At 45.7% G+C, this 25815-nt stretch overlaps 1 protein-coding gene across 4 annotated transcripts in view; it reads left to right on the forward strand.

Moving 5' to 3' along the window:
* The window catches only part of CDS1 (CDP-diacylglycerol synthase 1), a 447836-nt gene that overhangs the window by 52863 nt on the left and 369158 nt on the right, over positions 1-25815 (forward strand). For 2 of the 4 annotated variants that reach the window (XM_030190589.1, XM_030190590.1), the window contains exon 2: positions 5311-5444. In XM_030190589.1, coding sequence (XP_030046449.1) covers positions 5311-5444 — 134 coding nt within the window. Of the gene's footprint in view, positions 1-5310; positions 5513-5671; positions 5813-25815 lie in introns of all 4 variants that reach the window. The other 2 variants (XM_030190591.1, XM_030190592.1) reach the window with 2 other exon arrangements.

Here is a 25815-nt window from a genome sequence, read left to right on the forward strand (position 1 = left end):
TGTCGGAGTTTCATCTGAACCAGTCAGTTGTCTTGCCAACATTTTTTCCCCGTCCTCATGCCCACCCTGTTGAAAGCAGCTTGCACACCTTTTACTGCAAGAGAGCGTTGGCCTTTTACGTGGCGTGGACAAAGCCCTTCAGACAGTCTGTCCAGTTGTTTCTCTTTTGATCCCAACAGGAGGGGAGTGCCATCAGTAAATGCATCATTTCCAATTGGCTAGCAAATTTCATTTCCTTCGCTTATGCCTAAACTGGGTTGACTCTGGAGGGTCATATCACAGCTCATAATGACAGAGCCATGGCTGTGTCATTGGCTTACTTAATGTCGGCCTCCATTGAAGAGATTTGTAGAGCTGCGATATGGTCTTCACACATTCACAACTCATTACTGCCTTGAGCAGGATACCCGATCGGTGTGGGCAGTCAGTGTTGCAGAATCTGTTTGGGGTTTAGAATCCAACTCCACCCTCCTAGGCCTATTTTTGTTCTGTTCCAGGCTGCATTCTCAGCTAGTTTGTAGTTTCAGGTTAATCTGTGTTATGTACTCGCTGTTGCGAGAGCCAGTTGACCAATGTTTGTTGTTTTGGGTGAGCCTGGATGCCATCTGTGAGAATAATATAGTCTGCTTATCTTCAGAGAAAGCAAAGATACTTACCAGTAGCAGGTATTCTCCGAGGACAGCAGGCTTGTTATTCTCATAATCCCACCCACCTCCCCTTGGAGTTTTCTCTTTCTATTTTTTTTTCTTATGCTCTTGAATTAAACTGAGTAGCGTGGGTGGGAGGGCACGTGGGGGCAGCACACATGGCAGAAGGCTCTGGCAACTTTTTTTTTTTTTTTTTTTGCTGTGTATTATGCCGGTTCCCGGGCCGACGTGGATCGTCGACCTGTAAGCATTTATAGGTGAATAACTCTTCTGGGCAAAGCTACCCAATGAGTAATTCCCAGGTTCCGTTTACAGGAGTCTGGCTAAACCAACTTCCTAGCTCTGTCCAGGGGTTATATATTATAAAGGAACCTGGCTGTTCTGGGCCTACACCAGAACTTTTCTTCTGTTAGAGAGAACTGGAATAAAAGTAAAGTCACTGCTGTGAAATATATTAATTTATTATATAGGTAAGAAAATAGAATAATACACCCTACACTACAGCTCAGCTGTACAAATGTAGCTCCCTTATGCTGATAAGCAACTATAGAATGTATTGTCTAACTAAAACACTGATATCACTGGTTACTAGGTTATTACACAACCCTGATTAGTAATACTGACTAGGTCATGAAGTAATACAGTTAGCAGCACATCTTCCTGATCACAAAGTTCTGACTAACCCGCCTTTGCTGAGGTAAGAACCCACTAGCTAATCCCCGACTATAGGAAACAAATCCCTGTAATTCTCACCGAGCTGACTCTAGGTGGTCTCTCAGATGAAGTGGACACCGGTTTTTCCCTTTAGACTTCAGCTGTTTTCCACAGTGAGTCCCCGTCTTAGGAAACAGCACAGGCTCTCTGCAGCATGCAGGATTACAGTCTCTCTGGCCGGTAGAGCTGAACCAACAGGTACTTTCTTCAGATGGCCAGTTCACAAGGTTGTGGACCACTTCAGGTCTCGCTGGTCTTCTTGCCAGCTACCCTTCTTCCAGTAGAACCAGACAAATTCTCCCTTTCTTCTTTTCTTTCTTAACTTCTCTCCTGTCCTCTGACTCCTTTTTTTTTTTCTCTGTCCTCTTTTTGGTTCCCGCTCTCTGCCCCTGATTCCCAGGTGACCAGACAGCAACCAATCAGGATCTTGTCCAGCTCCTTCCCTGAGCAAGAAAAACCTTTTTGATCTTCCAGTTGTTACATTGTGGTATGCATTCCTGTCCCTCATCAGACTCGCTGGAACCATGGCCTTACCCCCTGTAGCTCATCAGGGAGGTGCAAGGGTCATGTACCCCACTGCATATCCTTGAGTTTTTTCCAGACCTGCCAGTTATTTACCACAAGCAGAGCTCTGCCACAAACAGAAAGTTGAATCTGCTTGGTCACTGAAGTGCAGGGTCTTAGTTCACAGACTCCATCTTGACATAGTTGTATACACAGGCTGAGACCAGCAGAGTGAGGCTCACAGGGAAATAGCCCTACAGACCCCTCTGGAGAATAATAAGCCTGCTGTCCTCTGAGAATACCTGCTAAAGTATCTTCACTTTATTTGTAATTAGGAATTGAAATATGTCAGTTTTGAGAATTTATATCTGTTGTCTATATATTGCACTGTACAGAAGGAAATGTGAGGGGGTGCGTTAGCTATTAACTGTGCAATTAAACATTTTAATCGATGAACTGTCCTAGTAATAACTGGTGCTTTGGCTTGACTTCAAAGTGAATGAGTGCCAGTTCTCTTCCTGTTGTGAGGCCTATGTAATTTGTGGTCTGTTCTAGATTAGGATGTAACAGGAGGAACTATCTGACATTAAAAGTTCATGATCAGAATGATGGACGATTTTAGGGTGCATAATCTAGATACTGACAATGCTAAAGGTATAGAGATCGATTGAGCATCTGGAAATAAAGCCATTAAGCCTGAATCAGTGGATGAAACGTTGGTTTCTGGGAATAGGAGGTGGTTTGGATACTTTGCACTTCAAGCAAGCAGTAATATGGCAGTTTAAAGCTAAGTTAAAAAAAATTGTGCCTGTGACTATTTTGTCCTTTAGAGACTTTGTATTTGATTAAAATAATTGGTGGCAGTGACGTAGCCAGACCTGATATTTTGGGTGGGCCCAGAGCTAATATGGGTGGGCACTATGTATATATAGGTGCGAGTAGTTTTTTTTTTGGGATCCTGAATAATTTTTAATAAACAGTCTGCCCAACAGCTGTCCTACAGCAACATGAACCACATACATATTCGGAACCTATGTTGCAAACCTTAAGACCACCATACCGAGAATACAAAACACTCAGGACCTATAGAGCAATTCTACCATACCATAAGCAGTCATTTCTATGAGTCACACAAGGAAAAGGAAAGCATCTTAAAACACTACAGTGAGCACTAGAACATCAATTCACCTATTGTAAAACAAAACCAGACAGAATAGTACAGATCGTCGATCCTGCACAGTCAATGCCAACTGAAAGCCATGTCTTTTTCACAAACACAGATACACCCTAATCCACTATAAAATAAGTAATCATAAACTTTCTATTTAGACAAAAATTAAACTGAACCCCCAAGATGCCAGACTCTTCATACAATGCAACTCCACAGAAACAGAAAATGTCCCCTAGTACTGTGCGAAATATAAAGACAGCAGATGTAAATTTGAAAAAACTAATAAATACCAAACACCACTTTACAAATTAACAAATAGAAATAAAACAAATATAGAAAATAAAGTACCATTTTATTAGACTAATACATTTAGCTGTTAGAGGCCAAAACCTTCTTCCTCAGGTCAATACAGTACAGTGCTGTTACAGTATCCTATCCTGACCTGAGGAAGGGGGCTTTGTTCTCCGAAAGTTAGAATGTATTAAAATTAGTCCAATAAAAAGATTACCTTATTTACATGTTCTATTATAAACATTTATTAACACAGCTACAATACTACTTTATCCTAAAGCAAAAAAATAAAAAATATATATTTTATTTATAGTTTGTTGTCTCTGGTTTCTGCTTTTCTCATCTTCTTTTCACTGTCTTCCTTCCATCCAGCATCTGTCTTCGTTCTTTCTCTGCCATCCAGTGTCTGCCTTCTCTGCTGTCCCCTCCATCCAATGTCTGCCCTCTATCTCTGCCCCTTCCATCCACCATCTGCCCCTGTCTGCCCTCTCTCTCTCCCCCTTCCGTTCACTGTCTGCCCTTTCTATCCCGTCCATCCACTGTCTGCCCTTTCTCTCTGCCCCTTCAATCCACCATTTGCCCTCCCTCTCCCATCCATCCAGGGTCTGCCCTCCCGCTCACTCCCCCTTCCATCCAGGATCTGTCCCCTTTCTCTGCCCCTTTTTTTTCAGCCACCAGCTTCTGCTCCACTATCCCACCAGCCCCAGCCCTTTTCTCCCACCAGTCCTGCGATTCAGCCCCCAGTTCCAGCCCCCTTCATCCACATGCCTTGCATTGGGGCCCCCCCTTTTCAGCCCCAGACCCATTCTTCCACCTGCCCCAGGCATGGCCCCTATTTTCCCTACTGGCCCCTTCTCAGATCCCAGTTCCAGACCCCCCTCCCCCCATCTGAGATTCCCCTCATCAAGCTCCACTCATCTGAGACCCCCGACCCTACTACCAGCTCCGTTGACGTCGACAGCCCTCTTAGTTCTCCTGCCACCACCCTGCCTTAAAAAAAAAATCTGTGAAGCTGTTTCGCAGGCAGCGCTTCGCGTCTGCCTTGTGTGCATTGCAAAAGAAGGAAATCGTCTCGTCACCTTTAGGCCTTCCTAAGGGCGGGACACGAGGGAAGGCCCGAAGATGATGAGGCGATTTCCTTCTTTTGCAATGCACGCAGGGCAGACGCGAAGCGCTGCTTGCGAAACGGCTTCACAGATTTTTTTTTTAAATGCCCGATTTTCCGAGCGCTGACTGGGTGGGCCTGAGTTGTGATTAGGTGCGCCTGGGCCTACCCAGGCCCACCCGTAGCTACGCCCCTGATTGGTGGTGGAAGGTTTTTTTATGCCGATGATGAATGGTTTAAGCCAGTATGTGGCATTTCAGCTTCAAAGGGGAGACAGTCCCTAGAAGCTCACTGAGGTTTTTTTCCTTCCCTGCTAATCTATATAATGCACTACTTTTTGATTTCTACTGTGTTTTGAGAACAGACTTTTTGTAAGTTAGTAGGTAGGCTATGAGTTCTCACCTCATATTGTATAAATGATTAATCGAGATCAGTGGTCTAAAATTTATAGACAGCGAGCCCATGCTTTCCTTAACCATGTGTACCTGTAGGCTGGGGAGAGTACAAAGCAGAGAGAGAGCGCCAGATATTTGAAGTCCCATAACTACTCCCTAATTCTGCTTCTACCTACACCCAGTAATGAGTGTTTCTACAGTCTACCTGTGCTTCCTCTGCAATCACTGCTGCCACCAGCTCACGCTGGAAATGCTGCATCCTCCTCCATCCCTTGTGGCTATGCATTCTACATAGTGCCAGAAAGATTAAAAAACATTTTCATGTTATTTAAGCATCAGACAGTAATGGCAACACTTCTTATACAGCTTATTTAAAATTTATTTTTTTTACACTTTGTATACAAGTGTTATGACATTTAAAAAAATGTCACTCTACCTTATCGTCATTAGTTTTATCATATTGTCTACCTTTTCTTATTCTAGGAAACTGATATAGATGACAAATATGGAGAAGATGACCTAGATCCCAGAGCTGATTCAGATACTGCTGAAGTTCCACCTCCAAGAAACAGCACGCCAGATATTTTTAAAAAGGCTTTTGCTGGCTTTTCATCAAGGTATGCTAGAGTACACCTCCAAGAAGAGCTGTCCAGCTTGAACAGTTGTGCAGAATCCATGAATGCAGGTGATTTATCTGCCTCTTGTTTTGTTTTTCACCTCACCACCTCTCCCCTTACTTCTGTTATGGAAGGAGTGGAGAGCGAGTTGTTCAAAATACTAGTGTCTCCCAGTTCTGCTCCTACCACTGTCCTCTGTACATCAAATATTTATTTTTAATTTTCAGACTATTTCCAGCAGGATGCCTATGCTTGGGAGTGTGTTGAATGTCCACACTTCCATCTGTTTTCATGAATATTAAGATGCCTCACCTAAAGGTCATTTTTACTAGTACAATCAAACATGAAAATACTTCAGAAAAGAAAAGGTGATTAGTCTTATTTTTCTTTTCTTTTTTTTTTCAATTTTACTACAAATAAAACTTGTATCAGTAAATGGGCTATAATATACTGAAAAAGGAAAGAAAATGAAAGTTGAAAACAAATCTAACTTAGGCCCTAATGCGCAAATCTTTATGTGCCAGTAATGTGTGATTTTGACTGTTCCAGCCGGTTTAGCGAGCATGGTATTCAGCAAGAAATGCATAAAGGAGCTCTGCGTGCCTTTTACCATTCACTGTAGCAGACGGCGAGAATCGTGTGCAAATAATTAAAATGAGCTGATTGCTATTTAAATGTGCCTTCCGAGTGATGCTTAGAATACAGTCCGTACCTTTTACTGGAAAAGTTTTACGAGAGGTCAGGAGCTGTCATAGCATGACAGTGGCCTCTCGGCGTAGCAGTCTTTTGGTATTTGGAAAGGCAGATTGTGACCTTCTTGAACTTGTCTAACGCAAGCTTCTTATGAAGAGAGAGCATACGTTGTTGTGGATGACCTCCCCCCCCACACAATTTTTGAAAATGAATAGCCAGAACAAAAACTGAAGCCAGGGTAAACCAGCCATGATCTATATTTTCTCCCACCAAAGTTTTCCCAGAGCTAAAAAGCACGTTTTTGAGAAAAAGCTACACACAGCTTTTATACATGCACATATAAGCTTGTATGCGTGTATGAAAGCCATGTGTAGTGAAACGCTGTGAGCATGCACAATGGAGTGAAGTTGTGTTGCCAGGTTGCTCTGTTGTTTGGCGAGTAATAGGTACCTCTGTTAGGATCTTGTGCTAGTGTCTGGATGCGGTGGTTTGTCAGACCTCCGGCAGTTCCTTCGGTAAGTGTGGGTGAACAGGCAGGTATCCCTTTAGCTCTTCCTAATGATGGAAGTGAAGGTCTGGTAATAGCAGGCGTGTCCATAGTACATGCTGTTCTGAGCATGCACATAGCAGCTATGTTTATTGATTGCCATGCGCATGAGCTGCTTAGAGCATGGCTACTTTATGCATGCGCTGGGGCTTTCCCCTACCGAGCTGCTTTCTGTAACTGCAACAGCTCATTTGCATGCGGTTTTCTCTGAGAATCGCTCGGTATTTACAACTTGATAACTTTTACCAAGGATTTTACAGCAATGGATTTTTTGCAGGGACTTTTGTTCATCTGCACAAATAGTACCCAGCTATCACTGTGGATCCTGTATCATGTGTATAAAAGAAAAGTGAAGTTCAGCAGAAAAGAAGGCAAATATATTACAAATATATCAAGTGGGAAAGCATTGAATTTCTGTCCAACCCCTCTGTAGCACGTTTGTGTGTGCGTTGTGGGGAGGGATTGCAAATTTTTGGGCTAGGGTAGTTGGGGAAATGCGAGGGAGGAGTTCCAAGAAATGGGAGCAGTTTGGAGGCAGGGCAGTTGCAGGGCCTAATTGTGTGTTAAAATTTTTATTTATAAATTTCCAATTATAACAATCACACCATAATGGCTGACATTAGAAAATTAATAGAAATTGCACAGGAAATCCAATTCTTATAAATCAATTCTAAATTTTGACCACAACAGAAGGAATTAAGTGACCCAAGATTATCTAAGAAAAATTAAGGAAAAACTACTTACACACACACACACTCATGATGTAAGCTGCTGCTTGCCTTAAGGGTTTAACTCTGGAAAGTCACAACTTGAACTTTCTTTTCCTCTTTAGAGACTATAAACTTCAAGAGTTGTTTCTGGTCAAAGAAAGATATTTATCCTCAAAGGTAACAATACAATTAGAAGGAAATTTCAACAGATATGTAGTCCCTAGAGACATTACTCTTGGGTTGTAACATAAGAAATTCTGGTGTCCTTTAGGTTGCTCAGGATAGATCAGGAAATGCATGTATTTTTTACCCTAAAAATAACTCATTCATATGCCTGTAATATAATTGCATGATGGTGTTCCTATCCAGCTCAAGTGCAAGGTGGTCTTCTGGATTATCACTTCCAATAATGACTCAAGGAATTCAATCAAATTGGACATTCCCAGTTTCTTGTTCTGGAGTCTACAGTCCTACTCGTAGCTCCTGTTATTTCAGTAAGGTACTGGTGGCATTATCTCCAATGGTATACCCAATACCTCCTGCATATATTTGCAAAGCATATCAATTTGAGAAATGAGTGGTGATTTAGGGAAATCTAGGAATCCCAAATTCCATATCATCAAGCTGATCAATCCATAGACTGGTGGGTTGTGTCCATCTACCAGCAGGTGGAGATAGAGAGCAAACTTTTGCCTCCCTATATGTGGTCATGTGCTGCCGGAAACTCCCCAGTATGTTCTCTATCTCAGCAGGTGGTGGTCACACACAGCAGCAGCTCTGGCTAGGCCTCCAAGCCTAATCCTTAGGTTTTGTTGAGGCCTGGGGTTGAGGGCTCTTTTGAGCAAGTGCAAACCTGGTGGTGCCAGGTCCCTCCTTTTCTCCCCCCTCCCGCTGGCTCCGTTTAAAAAAAAAAAAAAATATATATTTTTAAACGTCTTTAAAGGCGTTTAATTCGACGTTTCTTTAAACGTTCATTGCAGCTACTCACTGGGACACCAGTTCGTTACAGTTCGGAGCGGCAAGCAGGTAATTTTACCTTTTTATAGCGGGCAGGGGGTTCCCCGATTCTTCTCCTCGTGGCAATGGCGTCGGAGGGCGAGGGCGCAAAGGGTCGCTCCCCGGATCGCTGGAGCGCTTCTAGAGGGGATGCGGGGGTTTTACAACCTGATTCGCCCTTGATGGGTGATAGTTTAGTGACCGATGAATGTCCCGGTCGTTCCTCCGGCGTGGCGGTTTTTTCCCGCCATAAACGCCCATCCCCCGCTCCTCGCCTCCGCCATCTTGGCCGGCCACGCGGCTCGGACGGCTTCTTCGGGGCCGCCCTTGAGGTTGGAGACATTAATGCCATGAACGCCCTTAATTTGGGCGACGGCACAAAAGCGGCTAAAGTTAAGCGCCGTTCTTCCCGCGCGGCTCCTTCACGGAGTTTCGCGCCGGACGCCATTTTGGATGCGCAGCATGTCTCTCCCCCGCTATTGCGAGCGCCGGTTGAGAGTGCGTCTAGGGCTGTTGCCCAGGCTGCGGAAGTGCACAGTCTGGGGGGTTTCTCCCCCGAGTTTGTTTTGCTGCTGCATCAGGCTTTCCTCATGCAAACGCTGCCCCTGCTCCCTCTTCTGATAAAGAGGTTGAGGTTCCCAGAGGTAAACGCCCTCGGGTTGATTTCCAGGCCTTGGAGGACTTTTGTCTCCTCCGATGTAGATGAGGGCAGCGTGTCTGAGGTCTCCCAACGATCCTTTGCGGATTCCTTGGAGGAGATAGATCCCCGCTCGGATGGAGCGGATGACCCCTCTGCAGCGCGGCTTTTTAGCCCAGAGGATTTGCCCAACCTGTTGTTACAGGCCATGGACACTTTGAAGATTTCCTCTCCGGAGGACGTCTCTCCCTCAGCCCCTGTTGGCTCTGCCATTATGCTGGGGACGAAGCGCCCGCCTAGAACCTTCCACGTGCATGATGCCATGCACACCTTAATTGCGGCTCAATGGGATGTCCCGGAAACGAGCCTTAAAGTGGCTAGGGCTATGTCCCGCCTCTATCCTTTGGCTGTGAGTGAACGTGAGGCCTATCTGTGGCCTACCGTGGATTCTTTAATCACTGCGGGGACTAAGAAAACGGCGTTGCCGGTGGAAGGTGGCACGGCCCTAAAGGACGCCCAAGACAGAAGATTGGAGGCGGCCTTAAGGTCGTCCTTGGAGGCAGCTGCTTTAAGTTTGCAGGCCTCAGTTTACGGCTCCTAGGTGGCCAGGGCGTGCCGGACTATGGTGCAGCGGGCTTCCCCCTCGGATCATTCCTTGAGGGCTGATTGGCCGGCCCTGGAATCGGGCTTAGCCTATTTGGCAGACTTGCTGTATGATGTCTGGAGAGCCTCAGCTAAAGGCATGGCTCAGACAGTCTCTGCGCGGCGGTGGCTTTGGCTGAAACATTGGTCTGCTGACCACGCCTCTAAATCCCGCCTGGCTAGATTGCCTTTTATAGGCAAGCTGCTCTTTGGGGTCGAGCTGGACAAAATCGTGACCGATCTCGGCACGTCTAAGGGCAAGAAATTACCAGAGGTCAGGGCTCGGGTTAGTACTCGTCCCGATACCTCCATACCGCCCGGGCAAGTCGGGTTCCTCTGCCCCCTCTTCCTTCAAGAGGAATTTCTCCCCCAAGCCGCATTCCTTTCGCAGAGACCGCCGTCCCGGAGGTGCTCCCTCCGGTCCTCCCCCAGGGTCTCGTACCCAATGACGGGGCCTTGGTCCACGCCCCAGTGCAGATTGGAGGACGGCTGTCCTCGTTTCTGGGCGAGTGGACCACTATAACTTCAGACGCGTGGGTGCTGGAAGTCATCCGAGACGGCTACAAGCTAGAGTTCTGCCAACCCTTAAGAGACGGGTTTGTACTCTCTCCCTGCAAGTCTCCGGTCAAGCTGTGGTAGTGCAGCAGACCTTGGACAACCTGATCCGCCTGGGTGCGGTCGTTCCGGTGCCAAAAAATCAGATTGGCAAGGGACGTTACTCCATTTACTTTGTGGTTCCAAAGAAAGGAGGTTCTGTCCGGCCTATCCTCGACCTCAAAGGGGTCAATCGGGCCTGGAAAGTGAGGCACTTTCGCATGGAGACTCTCCGCTCTGTTATAGCGGCAGTGAAGGCAGGAGAGTTCTTGGCTTCCTTGGACATCAAGGAAGCGTACCTGCATATTCCCATCTGGCCTCCTCTCCAACGCTTTCTGCGTTTTACAGTCCTGAGACGACACTTCCAGTTCAGAGCCCTCCCTTTCGGGTTGGCTACTGCTCCGCGGACCTTTTCCAAGGTAATGGGGGTCATAGCGGCCTTCCTGCTAAAGGAAGGAGTACAAGTCCATCCTTATCTGGACGACTGGTTGATCCGAGCCCCCTCTTATGCAGAGTGCGGCAAAGCTATGGACCGGGTAGTTGCTCTTTTGAGCTCCCTGGGATGGATCATCAACTGGAAGAAGAGCCAGCTGCACCCGACTCAGTCCCTGGTGTATCTGGGAGTTTGATTCGACACCCAAGTGGGCAGAGTGTTCCTGCCAGACAATCGGATTGTCAAGCTTCAGGCTCAGGTGGACTAGTTCCTAGTAGCCTCTCCTATTCGGGCTTGGGACTACGTGCAGCTGTTGGGCTCTATGACGGCCACGATGGAAGTAGTGCCCTGGGCCAGGGCTCATATGAGACCACTACAGCTATCTCTGCTGCTGGCTGGACTCCGATGTCGGAGGATTATGCTGTGCGCCTTCCCGTGGACCCAGCAGTGCGCAAGGCGCTGAGCTGGTGGACGCAGACAGACAAGTTGTCTGCAGGATTGCCTCTGGTGACCCCGGAGTGGATTGTCGTCACGACAGACGCCTATTTGATGGGCTGGGGAGCCCACTGCTTGGGAAGGACAGCGCAGGGGCTCTAGTCTTCTGCAGAGGCAAGTGGTCTATCAACCTCTTGGAACTCAGAGCCATTCGCTTGGTGTTATTGGAGTTCATCCCGGTACTCGTGTTGAAGCCTGTACGGGTCCTGTCGGACAATGCCACGGCTGTGGCCTATATCAACCGCCAGGGAGGTACCAGAGCGCCCCTCTAGCCAAGGAGGCTATGAGTCTTTGCCAGTGGGCGGAAGCGACCTGGAGCAGCTTTCAGCGGCCCACATTGCCGGAGTCATGAATGTCAAGGCGGACTTTCTCAGTCGCCATACCTTGGAGCCCGGAGAGTGGCAACTATCTGCTCAGGCGTTCTTGGACATCACGAAGCGCTGGGGCCAGCCGAGCCTAGATCTGATGGCGTCATCGGCCAATGGCCAAGTGCCGCGCTTTTTCAGCAGAGGACGGGACCCTCGATCCCTGGGAGTAGATGCTCTTCTCCAACAGTGGCCGACACAAGAGCTCCTCTATGTGTTCCCGCCCTGGCCCATGTTGGGCAGGGTGCTAGACCGGGTGGCAAAGCATCCCGGCAGGGTAATCCTGGTGGGTCCGGATTGGCCCAGACGTCCCTGGTATGCGGACTTGTTCAGGCTCTCAGTCGACGATCCTCTGCGGCTGTCAGTGGAGCAGGGCCTGTTACATCAGGGTCCCGTGGTGATGGAGGATCCCTCTCCCTTTGGTCTTACGGCCTGGCTATTGAGCGGCAGCGTCTGAGGAAGAAGGGCTTCTCAGACAAGGTCATCGCCACTATGCTGAGAGCGAGGAAGCGCTCTACTTCTACTGCTTACGCCAGGGTTTGGCGTATCTTTGCAGCATGGTGTGAAGCAGGCTCACTTTCTCCCTTCACTGCGCCAATTTCTTCAGTGTTGGCGTTCCTGCAAGAAGGTCTGGAGAAAGGCCTGTCGCTCAGTTCCCTTAAAGTCCAGGTAGCGGCTCTGGCTTGCTTCAGGGGCCGCCTGAAGGGTGCTTCCCTGGCTTTGCAGCCAGATGTGGTGCGCTTTCTCAAGGGAGTTAATCACCTGCGCCCTCCTCTGCACTCAGTGGTGCCTGCGTGGAATCTCAACCTGGTGCTAAGAGCCTTGCAGAAGCCGCCTTTTGAACCCTTGTCAAGGGCATCTCTGAAAGACCTGACGTTGAAAGCAGTCTTTTTGGTGGCTATCACTTCAGCCAGAAGAGTTTCCGAGCTCCAGGCGCTCTCATGTCGAGAGCCTTTTCTGCAGTGCACTGAGGCAGGAGTGACTATTCGCACAGTGCCTTCCTTCCTGCCCAAGATTGGTTCTCGCTTCCATGTGAATCAGCAGCTCTGTCTCCCTTCCTTTCGTAGGGAGGACTACCCAGAGGAGTACTCCGCTCTTGAATATCTGGATGTGAGACGAGTCATCATCAGATACTTGGAAGTGACCAATGATTTCCGGAAATCGGATCATCTGTTTGTCCTGTTTGCAGGTCCTCGTAAGGGTCTGCAGGCTGCTAAGCCTACAGTGGCAAGATGGGTCCAGGAAGCCATTGCAGCGGCTTATGTGGCCGCGGGGAAGGTGCCGCCTATCCAGCTGAAGGCTCACTCCACGAGAGCTCAGGCGGCCTCGATGGCAGAGGCCGGATCCGTCTCCTTGGAAGAGATATGCAAGGCGGCAACGTGGGCTTCGGCTCATACATTCTCCAAGCATTACCGTTTGACTGTGGCTGCACGGGCGGAGGCCCGGTTTGGAGCTTCAGTGTTGAGGTCAGGGATTTCTATGTCCCGCCCTGGGTGAGTACTGCTTCGGTACATCCCACCAGTCTATGGATTGATCAGCTTGATGATATGGAAGGTAAAATTATGTATAATCATACCTGATAATTTTCTTTCCATTAATCATAGCTGATCAATCCATAGCCCCTCCCAGATATCTGTACTGTTTATATTCTGGTTGAATTTAGGTTCAAGTTTAGCCTTCAGTTACTTCAGGAGGACTTCGTGTTCAAGTTCTTCTTTCACTTGGATTCTTCAAGAGTTGAGACGACTTTGTGTTACAGTGAGCTGCTGCATTCCTCTCCCCTCCGTTTTACGGGGCTGGATTGAGACATAAATTCTGCCGGCACTCCCTCCCGCTTCGTGCGGCTGTAGGGCAGCTTTGTACCCCTCCCGCTTCGGCGGTGTTAGGGTCAGTCAGCTCCTCCCGCGGTTGCGGTTGCAGGATAAGCCAGATCCCCCCGCATCGGCGGGTGTGGTATCCCTCCCCCGCTCCGCGGGGATGAGCTGGACGGATTCCCCTCCCCCACTTGTGTGGGGATGAGCTGGGTTAATTCCCCTCCCCCGTTTCGGCGGTGGTGAGCTGGGCAGAGTGTCCCTTCGTGGGTGTAATTCTCTAAGTGCTGAGTCCTGCGGATGGAGCTTTGATATCGACATACTGAGGAGTTTCCGGCAGCACATGACCACATATAGGGAGGCAAAAGTTTGCTCTCTATCTCCACCTGCTGGTAGATGGACACAACCCACCAGTCTATGGATTGATCAGCTATGATTAATGGAAAGAAAATTATCAGGTATGATTATACATAATTTTACCTTATTTCTGATTTGGTTTTCCAAATACTCCACCTTTATAATGAAGAAAATTTATCGTGATCGAAGACTCCCTTATCTCTCTTGTAGAATAGATAGTTTAATATCCACATTGGCAAGCTTAGTTGAAAGTTGCTGTACACTTGAGCTTCAGTCGCCACTCTCTGAGTAATTGTAGTATCTTCCATAAGCTTACGAAAAATTGCATGAAAAGAGCAATTGAGAACTTGTAAAACATCCAAGAGGGACTCTAAAGTCACTACAGTGGTTTTTTTATCACCCCCAATCCCATACTGGAAGGTACACCATCAATCCCCTCATTTAACAAACTCATGTCCACTGGATCCAGTGGTCTCAAACTGGCTTTTATGAGGGGGGGGGGGTGGAAGTTGCAGCAGGCTGCTCCTGAGAGGCTTTTCCAGCATTCTTCATGATGGCACTAGTACACAGCCCCTGTTTACTATCGCATTTACTTCTGGCTCTCGGGGGGGGGGGGGGGGGGAGAGGGAGTACCACTCTCACTCCAGGGCTTAGAGACACCCCTTCAGCGCTAACGGTCCGGGTTTGGCACAAGCAGACTTCTTATGAAGTGCAGGGTGAGCTACAAACCGTTCCAGTTTTGTTTGCTTCATCCCAGAGGTCTGACCAGCCTCAGAAGGAAATGACTTGGTTTTGGCCTTTCTCTTCCCATCTTTGCACACAGTAAGAGCTGAGTTTGCAGGCAAAACAGACACCAGTAAGTAAGAGCTCCTTCCCATCCGTCTTGCAGATTTGCCATCTTGCCCTGCAATCTCACAGGGTCTAATTTTTGAGGGTAGAATGACAGTTTTTGTGGTGGGATGTTTTTTTGGATGCTGGAGCAGTATGAGCTAGAGAAGGGGCAGAGGGGCAGCCTAGTAGTCAGTGCAGTGGACTTCACATAAAGGGACCCAGTTACAAATCCTATCTAAAATCCTTCATATTGTATTGTGAGCCCTCTAGGAACAGAGAAAACCTACTGTATCTAAAGGTCTATGGCTTGCAGGTTACTTATATATTTAGGTACAGGAAAAATTTTTATGTTCCAGGAGTGCTGACATTTTGTTCTGATATTAGTTAATTGAGTGTCACATGTATGATTATCTCCCAGTTGGTGAGAGGCCATATATTTGTGATTGATGCAAAGAGCTCCTAACTCTCAGAGAATGAGTCTGTTCTCTTCAGACTCTTGGAGGAGCTGAGGGAGACAGCGAGGTACATAGAGGAAGGCCTACAGGGACGTTGTAGAGAAGTCCCACCTCCAGTCTAGCAGCCCCTTTGCCGCCTTGGAGGACGGAGGTGTATTAAAAGAGCATCACCCTGGTGCAGCTGGAAGTAATCCTGTAGCCAGGACCAGCCCACCAGGGCATGCAGTATCCTCTCGCACCAAGGATGTGTCTCAAGGAGCAACTGCCCAGGCGGGAAGGCTTAGGACAGCTGTTGTAGTTGGTGATTTGATTATTAGGCATGTAGATAGCTGGGTGGATGGTGGACATGAGGATTCCTGATCACTTGTCTGCCTGGTGCGAAGGTAGTGGACCTCACGTGTCAGGATTTTAGATAGTACTGGGGAGGAGCCTGCTGTCTTGACATAGGAAAATGTGGGAGACAGGTTCTGTAAGCCAAATTTAGGCTGTTAGGTTGAAAGCTCAAATCCAGAACCTTTAGGGTAGCATTTTCCAAAGTGCTCTCTGTTCCGCACACAGGGCTCAAGAGACAGGCAGAGCTCCAGAGTCTCAATGCATGGATGAGGCGATAGTGCAGGGAGGAGGGTTTTAGATTTGTAAAGAACTAGGCAACGTTCTGGAGAAGGGGGAGCCTTTTCTGGAATGATGGGCTCCACCTTAACCAGGGTGGGACCAGGCTGCTGGCATTTGCATTTAAAAAGGAGATAGAGCAGCTTTTAAACTAGAACCTGGAGGAAGGCAGACAGTGGTTCAAAAACGCATAGTTCGGAGCAAGTTATCTTTTTAAGATACCACCAAAACAGGGAAGATAGGGTATCCTGATAGTGAGGTTGCAATAGAGACCATAGTACACAAGATGTCTTTAAATAAAAATCAGTCAAAAGATTGCAAATTAACACTGTCAACTGCTGAGCAAGATGTTAATATGAACAACAAATATAGTTTGAAATGTCCGCCTCGCCAGGATGAGCAGGTAGACGCAGAAATGATAAAAGAAATCAGAGACGCAAACCAAATGGGCAATGTGGTGATAATGGGTGACTTCAATTATCCAAATATAGACTGGGTAAATGTACCTCTCTAGCGTGTCCTGGTGGTACAATTCCTTGATGAAATCAAGGACAGCTTTATGGAGCAGCTGGTGCAGGAGCCGACGAGAGAAGCAAAAATTCTAGACTTGGTCCTTAGTGGAGCGCATGATCTGGTGAGGGATGTTATGGTACTGGGGCCGCTTGATAACAGTGATCATAATATGATCAGTTTTGATATCAACCTTGAAGTAACTATACACAGGCAGTCAAATACGTTAGCGTTTAACTTTAAAAAAGGAGACTATGATAAAATGAGAAGAACGGTTAAAAAAAAAACTTAGGGGGGCAACTGAGAGGGTAAAAACTGTACAACAGGCATGGACACTGTTCAAAAATACCATCCTGGAGGTCCAAGCCAAACATATTCCGCGAATTAGAAAAGAAAGATGGAAGTCCAAAAGACAGCCAGCATGGTTGAAAAGAGAGGTGAAGGAAGCTATTAGGGCTAAAAGAAACGCCTTCAGAAAATGGAAGAAGGAACCGTCTGAAAATAACAAGAAGCAGCATAAGGAGTGTCAAAGCAAATGTAATTCGTAGATAAAGAAGGCCAAGAGGGATTAGGAAAAAAAAAGATAGCATTAGAGGCAAAAAAACATAGCAAAAAATTTTTCGGTATGCTAAAAGCAGGAAGCCGGCAAAAGAATCGGTTGGGCCGCTGGATGACCGAGGGGTAAAAGGGGTGATCAAGGAACATAAAGACGTAGCAGAGAGATTGAATGAATTCTTTGCTTCGGTCTTCACCGAGGAAGATTTGGGTGGGATAACTGTGTCGGAAATGGTATTTCAAGCGGACGAGTCAGAGAAACTTTTATTGACTTCACGGTAAACCTGAAGGACATAATGGGGCAGTTCAGCAAACTGAAGAGTAGCAAATCTCCTGGACCAGATGGTATTTATCCTAGAGTACTGATAGAACTGAAAAATGAGCTTGCGGAGCTAATGTTAGTGATATGCAATTTATCCTTAAAATCGAGGGTGGCCAATGTAACGCCGATTTTTAAAAAAAGGTTCCAGGGGAGATCCGGGAAATTATAGACCGGTGAATCTGACGTTGGTGCCGGGGAATATGGTAGAGGCTATTATTAAAAACAAAATTACAGAGCACATCAAGGACGTGGATTACTGAGACCAAGTCAGCACGGCTTTTGTGTGGGGAAATCTTGCCTGACCAATTTACTTCAGTTCTTTGAAGGAGTAAACAAACATGTGGACAAAGGGGAGCCGGTTGATATTGTGTATCTGGATTTTCAAAAGGAGTTTGACAAGGTACCTCATGAAAGGCTACAGAGGAAATTGGAGGGTCATGGGATAGGAGGAAATGTCCTATTGTGGATTAAAAACTGAAGGATAGGAAACAGAGAGTGGGGTTAAATGGGCAGTATTCACAATGGAGAAGGGTAGTTAGTGGGGTTCCTCAGTGGTCTGTGCTAGGACCTCTACTTAATATATTTATAAATGATTTAGAGATGGGAGTAACTAGCGAGGTAATTAAGTTTGTTGATGACACAAAGTTATTCAAAGTCGTTAACTCGCGACAGGATTGTGAAAAATTACAAGAGGACCTTACGAGACTGGGAGACTGGGCGGCTAAATGGCAGATGACGTTTAATGTGAGCAAGTGCAAGGTGATGCATGTGGGAAAAAAGAACCCGAATTATAGCTATGTCATGCAAGGTTCCACGTTAGGAGTTACGGACCAAGAAAGGGATCTGGGTGTCGTCGTCAATGCACTGAAACCTTCTGCTCAGTGTGCTGCTGCGGCTAGGAAAGCGAATAGAATGTTGGGTATTATTAGGAAAGGTATGGAAAACAGGTGTGATGATGTTATAATGCCGTTGTATCGTTCCATGGTGCAACCGCACCTTGAGTATTGTGTTCAATTCTGGTCGCCGCATCTCAAGAAAGATATAGTAGAATTGGAAAAGGTGTAGCGAAGGGCGACTAAAATGAGAGCGGGGATGGGACTACTACTACTACTACTACTTAGCATTTCTATAGCGCTGCCTGGGTTACGCAGCGCTGTACAAGTTTAAACACGGGAGGGACAGTCCCTGCTCAAGAGAGCTTACAATCTAACGGTAATAGACTACGCAGTCAGTGTAGGTAACAGGAATGGGGAAGGTGGTTAGGCGCCAAAAGCAAGGGAGAAGAGATGGGCCTTGAGTAAGGACTTGAAGATGGGCAGGGAGGGCGCATGGCGTATGGGCTCAGGAAGTCTGTTCCAGGCATAAGGTGCTGCGAGGCAGAAGGGGCGGAGTCTGGAGTTAGCGGTGGTGGAGAAGGGTACAGATAGGAGTGATTTGTCCTGAGAGCGGAGGTTACGGGTGGGAACATACGGGGAGAGGAGGGTAGAGAGGTAATGGGGGGCAGCAGATTGAGTGCACTTGAAGGTCAATAGAAGAAGCTTGAACTGGGACGACTTCCCTATGAAGAAAGACTAAGGGTGCTAGGGCTTTTCAGCTTGGAGAAGAGATGGCTGAGGGGAGACATGATAGAGGTATATAAAATAATGAGTGGAGTGGAACAGGTGGATGTGAAGCGTCTGTTCACACTTTCCAAAATACTAGGACTAGGGGGCATGCAATGAAACTACAGTGTAGTAAATTTAAAACAAATTGGAGAAAATATTTCTTCACCCAACACATAATTAAACTCTGGAATTCGTTGCCAGAGAACATGGTGAAGACGGTTTGCTTGCCAGAGTTTAAAAAGGGGTTAGATGGTTTCCTAAAGGACAAGTCCATAAACCACTACTAAATGGACTTGGGAAAAATCCACAATTCCAGGAATAACATGTATAGAATGTTTGTACGTTTGGGAAGCTTGCCAGGTGCCCTTGGCCTGGATTGGCCGCTGTCGTGGACAGGATGCTGGGCTTGATGGACCCTTGGTCTTTTCCCAGTGTGGCATTACTTATGTACTTGTATGCGAATGCCAGAAGCCTAAGAAATAAGATGAGTTAGAATATATTGCACTAAATGAAAAATTGGATATAATAGGCACATCTGAGACCTGGTGGAAGGAGGATAACAAGTGGGACAGTGCCGTACCAGGGTAGAAATTATATTGCAGTGATAGGGTGGATCGAATTGGAGGAGGGAGTAACGTATGTTGAGGGTTTTGAATCAAATAGACTGAAAATTATGCAGGAAACAAAACACATCTTGGAATCCCTATGGATTGAAATTCCATGTATAAAGGGAAAAAGATAGTGATAGGAGTGTACTACCGTCCACCTGGCCAGGATGAACAGACATATGTAGAAATGTTGAAATTAGGGAGGTTAACAAACCTGGCAACAATAATAATGGGTGATTTCAATTATCCCATGGTAAATGTAACAGGGCATGCTGGGGAGGTAAAATTCCTTGACTAAATCAAGGACTGCTTTATTGTGCAGCTGGTACAGGAGCCATTAAGAGGAGAAAAAATTCTAGACCTAATCCTTAGTGGAGCGCATGATCTGGTGCAGGAGGTAATGGTGCTGGGGCCTCTTGATAACTTTGATCATAATATGATCAGATTTGATATTGGCTTTGGAGTAGGTACACACAAGAAATCCAATACGTTGGCATTTAACTTTCAAAAAGGAGAGTACGACAAAATGAGAAGGTGAAAAAAAAAAAACTTAGTGGAGCACTGCGAAGGTCAAACGTTTACAGCAGGTGTGGATACTGTTCAAAAATACCACCCTGGGGGCCAGATGCACTAAACTTAACGAGCCCTTAACGAGCAAGTAGTAAACCCTGGCATGCACTAAACACTTTTTTCCGACGACGATAGCTAACGAAAACGGAATGCAGATGAGCAAATCATGTAGAAACCGTATTGTAATGAGATGCACTAACCTTTTCCGATTGCCTTAACGCTGGAAAATCTAACGAGAGGTCTGTACCTCTCATTGGGGCTGGGCAGGATTGGAAAAATTATTAAAATGTAAAAAAAAACCCAAAAAACCTGGAAGTCTCTGAGCCAATCCCAGCGCATTTAGCTGAGCTAAATGCGCTGTGATTGGCTCAGAGACTTCTCAGCTGAGTGAAGCACAGGCAAAAAGGACGTTATTATTCTGGGGTTGAATGATGTCCAAAAAAGAGCCTGCAGCATCGGAGCCTGTTTGATTTTTTTTTTTTTTAATAAAGCTTCGCTTAAAAAAAACAACAAAAAACGTGCATTTTGTGCATCCTCCCCCCCCCCCCCCCGCAATAATAAAAGCGTCCTTTTTGCCCGTGCTTCATTCAGCTGAGAGACCTGGAAGTAAGGGAAGGACATCCAAGCAAGTAGAGCTGTGGCCGAGTGGTTAGAGCACCGATCTTGTAATCCAATATCAGCTAAACGCGCTGTGATTGGCTGAGAGAGACCTGGAGGGCGGGATGTCCAAAAAGTTTTGATTTGGACGTCAGTAACATAGTAAATGACGGCAGATAAAGACCTGTAAGTCCATCCAGTCTGCCCAACAAGATAAACTCATCCTATATAATAATTTGCACATCCGTCTGGCTGCCTGGGTTCGTAACACAGTTCCGATTGGTCCGCCCTGGGGATGACGTCAGAGGGCTGACCAATAGGAAGTGAGAGGGAAGGGAACCCAGCAGCAGGCACCGGAGGAAAGTAAACAATTGCCCCCTCCCTCCCTCCTTCCACACCCCTCTCTCCTCAGAGTTCAACGCCCCCTGCCTCCCTCCCTCGAAGTGCAAGCAGGACCCGTCCTCCGGCAGCTCCTCGCCTTCCTGCGTGCCGGCTCCAAATCAAATATGTTCGGTGGGGCTGGGGCTCGGCTGGTTCAGCTGTTCAAACGGTAAGACCGCTGAGGGAGCAGGGTCTGGGCTGGAGATTAAAGTAAGGCTGATGCTGAATGCTCATTAGGACGTCCTTTTTGGACGTCTTTGGCATGCGTAGAGCAGCCAGCATAACGCTTTGCTGCTCTGCGCATGCTCAACCGGCCGATTCTCCGACTGTTTAATGATGGGATGGAGAATGCAAGTGAGCTACAACGAGCAGCTCATTTGCATTCCTATTCCTTGATGCATGCCCTTCCCTTACCGATTCGCTAAGGGAATTGGTAAGGGAAGGGCTCTAACGTTTTTTTTAGTGCATCTGGCTGTGGGAGCCCAGGCCAAATATATTCCTTGTATTAAAAACGAAGGAAGGAAGATCAAATGACAGCCGGCATAGTTAAAAGTGAGGTGAAGGAAGCTGTTACAGCTATAAGAAAATCCTTCAGAAAATGGAAGAAGGATCCGACTGAAAATAATAGGAAACAGCTTGAGAAGTGGCAAGTCAAATGCAAAGCGCTGATATGGAAGGCAAAGAGGGACTTTGCAAAAAAAGATTGTGTTGAAGACAAAAACACACTAAAATTTTTTTTAGGTATATTAAAAGCAAGAAGATGGCAAAAGAATTGGTTGGACTGCTAGATGACCAAGGGGTAAAAAGGGCACTCAGGGAAGACAAAACCATAGCGGAGAGATTAAATGAATGCTTTGGTTTTCACCGAGGAAGATTTGGGAAAGATACCGGTGCCAGAAATGGTACTCAAAGCTGATGAGCCGGAGAAACTGAATGAAATCTCTATAAACCTGGAGGATGTAATGGCGCAATTTGACAAATTGAAGAGTAGCAAATTGTGTGGACCAGATGGTATTCATCCCAGAGTACTGATAGAATTGAAAATTGAGCTTGCAGAACTATTATTGTTAGAAATATGTAATTGTATCTTTAAAATCAAGCATGGTACCAGAAGATTGGAGGGTGGCCAATGTAACACCGATTTTTTAAAAAAAGGTTTCAGAAGTGATCCAGGAAATTTATAGAGGCTGACGTCGGTGCTGGGCAAATAGTAGAGACTATTATAAAGAACAAAATTACAGAGCATATTCAAAAGCACGGATTAATGAGACAAAGCCAACATGGATTTAATGAAGGGAAATCTTGCCTCACCAATCTTACATTTCTTTGAAGGGGTGCACAAACGTGTGGATAAAGGTGAGTCGGTCAATATTGTGTATCTGGATTTTCAAAGGGCATTTGACAAAGTACCTCATTGAAGACTCCAGAGGAAACTGGATTGTCATGGGATAGGAAGTAGTGTTCTATTGTGGATTAAAAACTGGTTAAAAGATAGAAAACAGAGGGTTAAATGGTGAGTATTCTCAATGGAGAAGGGTAGATAGTGGGGTTCCCCGGGGGTCTGTGCTGGAACCGCTGTTTTTTAACATATTTATAAATGATCTAGAGATGGGAGTAATTAGTGAGGTAATTTAAATTTGCTGATGACACAAAGTTATTCAAAGTTATTAAATCGCAAGAAGATTGTGAAAAATTACAAGAGGTCCCTACGAGACTGGGAGACTGGGCGTCTAAATGGCAGATGAAGTTTAATGTGAGCAAATGCAAAGTGATGCATGTGGGAAAGAGGAACCCAAACTAAAGCTATGTAATGTAAGGTTCCACGTTAGGAGTCACCGACCAAGAAAGGGATCTCGGCGTCAAAGTCCATGATACGTGAAACCCTCTGCTCAATGTGCTGCGGTGGCTAAGAAAGCAATTAGAATGTTAGGTATTATTATGAAAGGAATAGAAAACAAAAGTGAGGACGTTATAATGCCTTTGTTTCGCTCCATGCTGCGACCACACCTCAAATATTGTGTTCAGTTCTGGTCGCCACATCTCAAAAAAGATATAGTGGAATTAGAAAAGGTACAGAGAAAGGTGATGAGAATGATAAAGGGGATGGGACGACTTCCCTATGAGGAAAGGCTGAAGCGTCTAAGGCTCTTCAGCTTGCAGAAAAGACGGCTGAGGGGGAGATATGATAGAGGTCTATAAAATGAGTAGAATGGAACGCGTAGACATGAATCGTTTGTTCACTCTTTCCAAAAATACTAGGACTAGGGGGCATGTGATGAAGCTACAAAGTAGTAAATTTAAAATGAATCAGAGAAAAGTTTTCTTCACTCAACATGTAATTAAACTCTGGAATTCGTTGCCAGAGAATGTGGTGAAGGTGGTTAGCTTAGTGGGGTTTAATAAAGGTCTGGACGGCTTCCTGAAGAAAACGCCATAGACCATTATTAACTTGACTTGGGGAAATCCATTGCTTATTTCTGGGATAAGCAGCATAAAATGTATTGAACTTTTTTTCGGGATCTTGCTAGGTATTTGTGACTTGGATTGGCCACTGTTGAAAACAGGATTCTGGGCTTGATGGGCCTTTGGTCTGTCCCAGTGTGGCAATACTTATGTACTTATCCAAGTTTAGAATATTAAAATCACGCAAAATACATGTATCTCTTATTTTTAAATGCTTTAATTTGTATATTGTACTACATAATTATGCGTAGCATTGATGTATGCTACAACATATACCTTTATAGAGCAAGTGCTCTTGATTGTTCCTTTGTTGTATCTTTTCTTCCTCTCTTGTCGCATTCACTGTTAGACACTTGTGTTACATTATCATTTCACATGTTTGAAGTTTGGACATGTTTTTGTGGCAATGTGAGACCCTACTTTTTGGTTTGCTGTACAACATTTGTTTGGAGCACATCTGACTTTTTTTTTTTTCTTCACATATTACATACCTGATGATTTGCTGCCTGATATTGATTGGGATTACATTTGGATTTCTCCTTTTTTCTGCACTTGAATTCATGCACCACATATTGTGTGTTCATAACATTTATTCCCTTGATTTACTTGTTTTTTAAAAATCTTTTAAAATATATTTTTCATACTGCATTTTGTGATGGGTGTATAGTTTTTTACACCTGATATACATACATTTGGGTATGTTTTCTTTTTGCTTCTAATTTTAAGAGCATGAGACCCTTATGATAGACTTGTTCCTTTAATTATTTTATACATTTTAACCCAAGGGTGTTTTTAGTATATTTCTACTTTTAAATAACTAAATCTTTTTAGTGTACCTCCTCTTTGAACTTTAATGGTATATATGATTGTCTATATATAAGAAAATAAAATATTATATTTGAGTGAGGTTAGTTCTCTTATGTACGTGTGTCTTACATATATGTTTGTTCATCCATGTATTTGTTTTCTGAATTCATGATGCAGGCAGTATAGCTGAAACATAGCTTGTGTTGAGTCCCCCTAGCAGCTATGTGTGTTTGTATGTATTTCATGTGAGCTGTTGTCAGTAAAGAGCCTCCTCCTTTGAAGACATCCTTAGCTGTACTCCGGTTCTTTGGTCATCTCCACTGTGTGCTGCACCCATATACAGATACATGTAAGACATGGGAAGTATCTGTGGTTCATCATATGGAAATTGTGTACTTTTTTTTGGCCTTGTTGGCTTCTTGCATTTTTCCAAAATACCTAGCTGTTGTAGCAGAGGATGTGCACAAACTGGTAGTTCATGTGTTTCCCTATTTGAGCAATTGACTGGTGAAATACGTTTATCCAAGGACAAGCAGAACATTTTCTCACATATTGGTGACATCATCTGGTGCAGATGCTGCTCAGCATATCTCTTTAAGAGGCCTTTAGCAGTGTCCCACCCTGTATGCGTGGGTGTCTTCCCACCTATACGTGGGCGCCAGACTATCATCTTTCATTTTCTGTAGAGTAGATGGTCGCATCTGTAATCTCTCCTCAGCACGTCAAAATATTTTCTTTTTGTAGTACACCTTCCCTTGCAGGTTTTTCCGCTTCGTTTTCACATCTTTTTAAAAACAGTTTCTCGGGACTTTATTATGTACTCTAGTGAGTTTTGTGCATTTCAGCCTTAAGCTTCTTAGGCCTCGATTCAGCTGGGTTTGCACTGACCCTTTTCAGGTATACTTTAAATTTACTCCCCTCACCCACTCACTTTATTTGGGCTGTTTTTCCACTAAATATCCTCTAAAGTCACTAAACATGTTAAAATGTGCGTCATGCATCAGAATTATTTTGAGCACTAATCCCTATCTCCAGTGATTGAAATCAGGCCACAAAGAGTTTTGAATGTGTCAGTCCTGTCTTTGGCATTGGTAACATCGGTTTTCCGATTACTATTCAATCAATTCCAGATGCAAGGACTACAGGGATCAGCATCAACATTGACTGCTGTACCAGTGCCGTGGGACCGATGGTGTCAAGCAGTACCACACCGACATTGTACATTGGCAAAGAAGCATCGACATAGATGCCCCTCAGTACATGGTGCAAGTAGCTATTCAACACTGGCATCGCTGGTCCTTAGCAGGAGGCTGGAGCCGGGTGATGACCTTCCTTGGTGCTGAGTTGCCTTAATGCCCCTCCAGCTGTGTGTCTGCCCCCCTTCAGCATCGACGGCCGTGCTCTTTATGAGGGCGGTCTGGCCAGGCTGCAAAGAAGAGCTGAGAAGTTTCTGTAGATTCAAAATACTTTGGGCATTGAGTTGCTTGCACCTACCATAACACAACTCAGCTGCTAGAGGAGACTTAGTCTGGATAGAGGTCTCAGACACCACAGAGTGCTCATGCATCGAGGGTGCTTGCATCAGCTGCAGCACAGCTCTACTGCCCGAAGAGGCCCAGTCTGGCAAGAGGCTCCAGATACCGCACAGTTCTTAGGCATCGAGGGTGCTTGTGCTAGCCACAGCACAGTCCCCAAGTGCCTGAAGAGACTTGGTGAAGGGTGGAGTCTAGATGTTTGTTCCGCATTGAGCATCTGGGTGGGCATGCACCCTCTGATGCA

The sequence above is a fragment of the Microcaecilia unicolor genome, chromosome 2, assembly GCF_901765095.1.
Source record: "Microcaecilia unicolor chromosome 2, aMicUni1.1, whole genome shotgun sequence".
In the NCBI taxonomy this organism is placed as follows: domain Eukaryota; kingdom Metazoa; phylum Chordata; class Amphibia; order Gymnophiona; family Siphonopidae; genus Microcaecilia; species Microcaecilia unicolor.